At 35.2% G+C, this 7,815-nt stretch overlaps 1 protein-coding gene and 1 long non-coding RNA gene across 2 annotated transcripts; one reads left to right on the top strand and one right to left on the bottom strand.

Annotated features, from left to right (window-relative positions):
- Positions 1-505: 505 nt before the first annotated feature.
- LOC132615790 (L-ascorbate oxidase) lies at positions 506-2,927 on the top strand. Its single transcript, XM_060330380.1, has 5 exons — positions 506-889; positions 1,008-1,100; positions 1,195-1,407; positions 1,514-1,693; positions 1,792-2,927. Exons 1-5 carry the CDS (start codon positions 608-610, stop codon positions 2,746-2,748), a joined length of 1,725 nt encoding a protein of 574 aa, XP_060186363.1. The 5' UTR covers positions 506-607; the 3' UTR covers positions 2,749-2,927.
- A 230-nt stretch (positions 2,928-3,157) lies between these two features.
- On the bottom strand, positions 3,158-7,149 carry LOC132615791 (uncharacterized). Its single transcript, XR_009572846.1, has 2 exons — positions 6,553-7,149; positions 3,158-5,120 (listed from the first exon to the last, which is right to left on the bottom strand). It is a non-coding gene; the product is annotated as an uncharacterized LOC132615791 (long non-coding RNA).
- Between the last annotated feature and the right edge of the window lie 666 nt (positions 7,150-7,815).

Genomic DNA, 7,815 nt, shown 5'->3' with positions numbered 1-7,815 from the left:
GAAGAAGAGAAGGCAGGTGGGCAGCTAATGGAAGACAAATGACGTGAGAAAATATAAATGGGAGTTGAAATTCATTGGCTGAAAAGGCGAAAAGAGGATGACTTTTTGTTTGCTCATTCACGCACTAATTTAGTGCGTGAAAGGCCAAACTGTTATTTTTGCAGTTTGGTCCTTTCACGCACTAAATTAGTGCGTGAAACCTATTTATGTTTTTTTTTTTTTTTTTTTTTGTATTAGTTTGGTTCAATTTTTTTTTTTTTTTTTTGTCCTACAAAAGTCGCTGATTCATATATCTCCCTAACCCCTTCATCCCAAACACCCCCCCCCCCCCCCCCACCCGCGCCCCACTCTTCTCTCAAAAAAAAGAAAACGAAAAAAGAAAAACGAGTATAATTACCAACTCTCACGTTGTCTTAGTCAGAGCAGTTAGCTGCCATTTTGGATTGACCAGCACATTAAGAAACTACTATATATATAGATGCACAACATATTTAGCAGCAAATCATCTAAGACTTGAAAAAAAAAAAACCTTAGAAAGATAACAAAGTGCTCTCTTGCTTATTTTAAACCTTAGTAGTTCAACTTGTTATTCAAGCTCAATCCAACCATGGTTGAGCATTTTCATCATCAAAGTCATTTTGTAAAGTTTCTGGTTCTATGCTTGTTATTTCTGGCTACTATTTCAGTTGAAGCTCGAATTCGACATCATAAATGGGAGGTTAAATATGAATATAAATCCCCAGATTGTTTCAAGAAGCTTTCTATTAGCATTAATGGTAAAACTCCAGGACCTACCATTGTTGCTCAACAAGGTGACACTATTGTTGTTGAAGTCAAAAACAGCTTGTTAACTGAAAATCTTGCTATCCATTGGCATGGAATTAGACAGGTAAATATATACATCCAAACCGGAAAAAAAAACAGTTCTACAAAATTCCATTTTCTTTTACTTCCCTTTAATCATATTTATCAACTTAACTAATAGTAATTTTATATACTGATTGCAGATTGGAACACCATGGGCTGATGGAACAGAAGGAATCACACAATGTCCCGTTGTGCCAGGGGATACTTTTGTTTACAAATTTGTTGTTGATAGGGTAAGTTTTTATATATATATATATATATAAAATATATATAATATATGGAGTTATGAGATCAGTTTCTAATATATGATTTGTAAATTTTGTGCAGCCTGGAACATATTTATACCATGCTCATTATGGTATGCAAAGACAAGCAGGGTTACAAGGAATGATCAAAGTATTAGTTCCTAAGGGAGTTGTAGAGCCCTTTTCATATGACCATGATAGGAACATTCTTCTCACTGATTGGTACCACAAAAGCACTTATGAACAAGCAACTGGTCTTGCTTCATTGTCTTTTGTTTGGGTTGGAGAACCTCAGGTAGACTATACTAGTGATATTTTTGAAATGTTATTATGTACAAACAGTACAATATTCAATAATGTTTTGTTCTAGTTTTATAATGTTTTTTATTTGCTTTTTTCAGTCAATCTTGATTCATGGAAGAGGAAGGTTCAATTGTTCTCCTCCAAGCACAGATGCTACTCTTTGTAATGCTACACATCCTCAATGTACACCTTATACAATGACTGTTGTTCCTGGCAAGACTTATAGGCTTAGAATTGGCAGCTTGACTGCTCTTGCTGCTCTAAGTTTTGAAATTGAGGTATTTTTCACAATTCTACTCTATCAGTAACTTAAATAGTACTAGTATATTATATAAATTAGATTATATATTTTTATTAATCGAATTTTGTGTTGCAGGGGCATAACATGACAGTTATAGAGGCAGATGGTCACTATGTGGAGCCATTTGTTGTACAAAATCTCTTCATTTATTCTGGAGAAACATACTCTGTCCTAATCAAAGCTGATCAAGACCCTACAAGAAATTATTGGGCTAGTACAAAAGTTGTCAGTAGGAACAGTGCTACTCCAAATGGTTTGGGCATTTTCAATTACTACCCAAATCATCCTAGGAGAAGACCCCCTACTATACCACCTGTAGGGCCCCGTTGGGATGACGTTGCCCCCAGGGTGGCTCAGAGCGTTGCGATCAAGTCCCACAAAGATTACATCCATGCTCCTCCTCAAACATCGGACAGGGTCATCGTCATGCTCAACACACAAAACACGGTGAATGGTTATATGCGTTGGTCCGTCAACAATGTCTCGTTCAATATGCCCCATACGCCTTATCTGATTGCCCTTAAGCACAACCTATTACATACTTTCGAGCAAACTCCTCCTCCGGACAACTATGACCATGAGAATTATGACATATTCAATGTCGCGAAGAATGTGAATGCCACAACTAGCAGCTCGATTTACCGGTTGAAGTTCAACACAACAGTGGACATCATATTGCAAAATGCCAACACAATAAATCCCAACAACAGTGAGACACATCCTTGGCATTTACATGGGCATGACTTTTGGGTATTGGGCTATGGAAATGGAAAGTTCAACCAATCCATTGACCCAAAGAATTACAACCTTGAGAACCCAATTATGAAAAATACAATCCCTGTCCATCCTTATGGATGGACCGCATTGCGTTTTCGGGCTGATAATCCAGGTGTCTGGGCCTTCCATTGCCATATTGAGTCACATTTCTTCATGGGAATGGGAGTTGTCTTTGAAGAAGGAATTGAAAAGGTTGGCAAATTGCCTACTTCTATCATGGGCTGTGGTGAGAGCAAAAGGTTCCACAGGCCTTAAATTCTTTTAGCATAGTCCAAAAACAGATTACTTTAGATTGATATTTGTCTCAATTCTTTTGATAGTTGTCAAGAATCAAAGGTCATTTGTAACTTGTAAAAATTTCTGTCTTATAGTATAATGCTTTTCGTTTATTTATCTCAACACTGTAAGAAATAAGACAATTTACACTTTCGCTACTACTACTATCATAATATTAGATTCTATCTGACTAATTTTTTAAGATTTACAATTCTTTTGCTGAGGTTCCCTTAATAGATTTACTAGATGTTGTGCCCGTGCTATGCACGGGACCAAAACCAAAAGTCGTCGAAGATCTACATTTCAAAGGCAAGCTCTGGATTCATTCCTTCAAATTAACAATTTTGATGAGTATGAATTAGTACAAGAAAAAACAATTGCAAATGTCTGATTCACATATAGACATATCTTTCTCATTCAAAGACACCCATGGTTCAATTCGATCAACATATATATACGTATACATATACATTTACATTTATTCTTTTTTCGACAGAGTGAACAACTAACATAAAAGAGCCTTCCCCAGGCAAAATCAACTTCAAAGACTACATATGAGCACACCAACGGCATTGGTAATGCTTTCACTACATTAGATATCAAAGATTGAACAGGTCAACGCATTGGTAATTCTTTCACTGAGATGCCAAACCAAACCATTTTATCTGTCCTCTCTGTGGGGTAAGCTGAGCAGTGAACGAAATTTAAGAATTCTAAAAAGCATTTTCAATTAGCTGAACACTCACCTTGAAGTCCATCTCGGCACTGACCTGCATTGCATATTCAGACTTTATTTTGTAGAATGATTTCGAATACTTTTGGGGCATGCTTTTTGATGAAATGAAACTGAAAAAGAAATTCAATTAAACAAAAGTTCAATGCTAAATGTAATAATAGATATGGAAAATTTAAATGGGAAGGACACCGAGATTTTAGCAAAGTCGGGTTATACTTGCACTCTAGGTAAAGGCACTTGTATATTGATATATAGCTAAAACCTTCGGATGAAATCAAAAAAATATTATAGTCCCGGAATAGTCATGCGTAGACTTGAGTTTAAGCCCAGAAGAGGTGAGCCTTCATTCAAACCCCCTGAATAAATGGGTCATTTTACATATAGCTCGCTAGCCTAAGGATTCCTCGAAAATGAGGCACATACTTCATACACACATGCACACCTGATAAATATCAAAATGCAATTATCCAGTAACAATCTAGATTTATATTGTGAGACACTTCCAATCTCAAGAGTAGATGGATTAGATACTCTGCTGCACTTTCTTACAGTACTTAGTTAAAGACAACTTGTCCCCGGCAATCACATCCTTCGCGGTCACTAATCAAAAGGTTTCACAGCTACTTGCGAGATCATTTACTCTATCAGTAGTGCATCAGTGAACTTTTAGTAGGCGTTTGGCCATAGAAACCAAAAACTTTTTCACTTTTTTTTGGAATTTTGGAGTTGGAGTTGGAGTTGTGTTTGGCCATAGTTTTTGCGAATAGTATTTTTTGTTGAAATGTACTTTTTCAACAAGGTTTTGGTTGTGGAAAACAAGTTTTTCTTGTTTTTCAAATTCCAAATACACCTTCAAGTTTTAGTTGGAAATACACCTTCAAGTTTTAGTTGGAATTTTCATGGTCAAACACTAATTCTTGAAAAAAATGAAAAAAAAATCAGGAAAAAAGTGAATAACTCTTATGGCCAAACGAGTCCTTAGTATCTTATCTCTATGAAATTTGGTGTGGTGGTGCTCGCAAGAAGCATTTTGCTGTTGAAATTTGGGAAGGCCAAAGGCACATACAAAGGCCACTTGAAATGTTACAAAAACCAGTAACAAATTGAAAACTATCACAGGCAAAAAATCAGATCTGAGAACTAATGATCAAAATATTACTCACACCACAATCCAAGTAAATAAATATAGAGGGTTGATATGTAGCTCTACTTAAATCTGAACTGGACAGAAAGTTACTTACCACTACAAACATGCATAATTTATGATGATAAATGAAAATTGCTTACTTAAGTATGTAAAATTCTCTTGTCTACTTCAATTTGTTTTTCACCCATACCCTTGACCCCTCCTCCAGCTTGACACTCAAATGGAGTCCACATACAGGTTAGCCGTGGTAATTAGTATTCCATTTGTGCCAATGATACCTGAACAAATTCACACTGGTTATGCAAAAGTGCAAAAATCTCAAGATGCAATACCGATATTAAAATTGGACTTGCCTGTAAAGATGCTTCACAGGTTGCCATTTGCTGGTTGAAATTATCCAGTATGAGAGCAGTGCGATCACTTACTCTATCATCTCCACTAAAATCTTTGTCCAAATTACACAATTGTCTAAAAAGAGCCCCAGTAAACAATCAGCCTATGGATTACCGCAAGTTGAATTGACCCTTCTTTCAAGTATATAATTAGACTAAGTACTAACAATTAAAACAAAAGAAATCAAACACAAGTAGCTAGGGAGAATTCCCAAATATAACAAAAATGTCCTTGCGTGAATAGTTTTCACGTAATTGGCAAAAAAATTGCTGAGAAATACCCAGGTGAAAGTTCATCATCAAACCAAAATACGAATAGTCTGCAGCACAATAGAAGTTCTCGTGAGTTATTTCCTTTGGCTCTCTTAGATAAAGGATTTTAAAGATTATGAAGTTCTTGATTAATTTAGATATCAACCTATATTTTGGAATACATTTTTTATTAGTTCCCAACTTTATACAGTTATGTGTGCCATCATAAAAATAAGTTTATTAATAGCATTCACCTACCGGGAAAAGTGCCTTTGCATCTACAAATTATTTACCATGATGTATAATGAGATGAAGTAAATATGAAATGTAGACAGGTTACTGAATGAATGGAGAGAACAACACGAGATCCATGAGTATGGCAACTTACAGGAGACTGCCATCTAGCTTCATATTACAAATGAAATACAGTTAGGACACTAAATGAATGGGGAGAAAAAAATGATATCCATGAGTATGACAACTTATAGGAGACCAACATCTAGCTTCAGATAATTCAAGCTTTATCCTCCTATGTTACTTGTTGGGTAGCCCCAAGAAAATCATTTGAGCTACGAACCTAAGCATGAAGAGCACTTGAACTCGAGAGTTGTACTTCTAGTTCAAGTGTGACCAAGTATTAGAACACTCCTATCCAAGTTTGCTCACATTATTCTAGCTATTACGCTCGTTTATACAGAGACGCTACTCAAACAGAGGCAAGATAGAAGGCAAAAGAGAAAAAACATCAAAAAGAATTTGGCCCGGAAAGAGGGATTCATTAATCTGACAAACAATACATGACTATCCTCAAAGATTGTTCAACTCTTAAATAATATCATTTATTTTATGTCTTCACGGGGAGAAAGTAGGTCCCCGGGCTACTTAGCTCTAACACATTCATATAGACAGCTATTTCAGGACATTATTGAAGTTCAATTTATGAAAATTGCAAGGAAATGAGTGTAACTTCAATAACTAAACCATGTTATTTATACAAAAATAAGCTAATCCTAAAAAATGAAGACAACTATTCCAACAAAGCCTTAAAAGGTACATCAATAGACTGATGCAATTAGAAATTTCCATTGGTCATTATGTATACGAGAGTTACATAAAAAATCAGAGCCCAATTATTACATCATTGTGAAAGTTACCCAACCCTCCCCAGATCCCACTTGTGGGATCACACGAGATATATTGTTGTTATGATTTATTAGTAACGTAGCTTACAAAACTAAGAGTTCGAGAGATGATACCTTTTGGTAACTATTATTTCCCTTCTTCCGCCAAGAAAAAAATAGGTGCATCAACTTATGCAGAATTTGCTCAAATCCTCTCACACAAAAGCAAATTCAGAAAAAGCTGCAACAGGAATTACAATACACAGGTAAGAGAAGTGAGAACCAACATCTAATAGGAATGTTTCCTTCCTTATCTTTTCCTTCATTTTTACAAATTCATATAGATAAACAACACTGTCAGATTTTCCTCTATTTTTAATGGATTTGCTGTTATTTACTCTTTAACCAAACTAACCTTTCGTGGCTAGGTCCTGTCATGAAACTTATCCACGCGCAAGATGACACTAATTGGAACATAAAAAGAAGTACACCTAGACCTATTGTACTCAAAGAAGAACTACGATGGAAAACATAAACTAATTCTGTCGTAAGAGATCTTACAAACCTGAAAATCCAAATACGAATAGATGATGCAAAACCACAAATCAAAAGACGTATTAACACTAAAATTACAGACAATTAATTAACATGCGCAACAAAAAGAGGAATATAAACGCTCTCTCCTTTGTTTTGTTTTTTTTTTTTTTTTTTTTTTTTTTTTTTTATGTATTCATTTACCTCCTTTGATCCTTCATTGTGTATCGCCAAGGTACCATTCTTCTTTCTAAAAATGACATTCAGATACCATTCTTGAATAAGAAGCTTACTCCCAGGAAAAGTAAAAGAATGGATGCCTGAATATAAAAATTCAAAGAAGGTTTGCCCTGTCAAAAAAAGAGAAGCACAAAAATTCAGCCAATTTAGGCACATCGTCGGCGCAAGAGTTTTCTTAATGTAAGTTATAATAGAGCTACTAAGAAGAATTTCCTACTGAAGAACAAGGATTACCTCAAACAAAATAATTTTTCATCCTCGTAAGGAAAAACCTAGGCTTGAGGTATCACCTAAATGTCAGAATTTGACACATACTAATAGTTAGCAAAAGAATTTAATACTTCAGACTGACTAATTTTGGTATAATTAGTTTGTCTCAAAAGAGAATATTGACAAAAGCCATTAGAGGATTCCGGACAATAATTTTCTCAAGCAAATGCCATTAGAGAATTTATCAAACAATAGTCATCCAAAATCACGCATTCGAGTAGCTATGTGAAGATCAGATAAAAATATTTACATGCATGTAAAAATTATCCACAAACAAGTGCAGTAGTAAGAGGTCTTAGACGAAGCAGAAAACTTTGCAAGAGATCCACAAAATGATAAATTTTGAAAGAAATC

The sequence above is a fragment of the Lycium barbarum genome, chromosome 10 (assembly GCF_019175385.1).
Source record: "Lycium barbarum isolate Lr01 chromosome 10, ASM1917538v2, whole genome shotgun sequence".
NCBI classification, from domain to species: Eukaryota; Viridiplantae; Streptophyta; class Magnoliopsida; order Solanales; family Solanaceae; genus Lycium; species Lycium barbarum.
Note: the sequence above shows the minus strand (reverse complement) of the source record. Positions and strands in the feature narration are given on the sequence as shown.

Bases quoted from the DNA above. Each gene is read 5' to 3' on its own strand.
- LOC132615790 (XM_060330380.1), top strand. From the start codon at position 608: ATGGTTGAGCATTTTCATCATCAAAGTCATTTTGTAAAGTTTCTGGTT. The intron at 890-1,007 runs GTAAATATATAC...TACTGATTGCAG, and splicing joins ATTGGCATGGAATTAGACAG to ATTGGAACACCATGGGCTGA. The intron at 1,408-1,513 runs GTAGACTATACT...TGCTTTTTTCAG, and splicing joins TTTGGGTTGGAGAACCTCAG to TCAATCTTGATTCATGGAAG.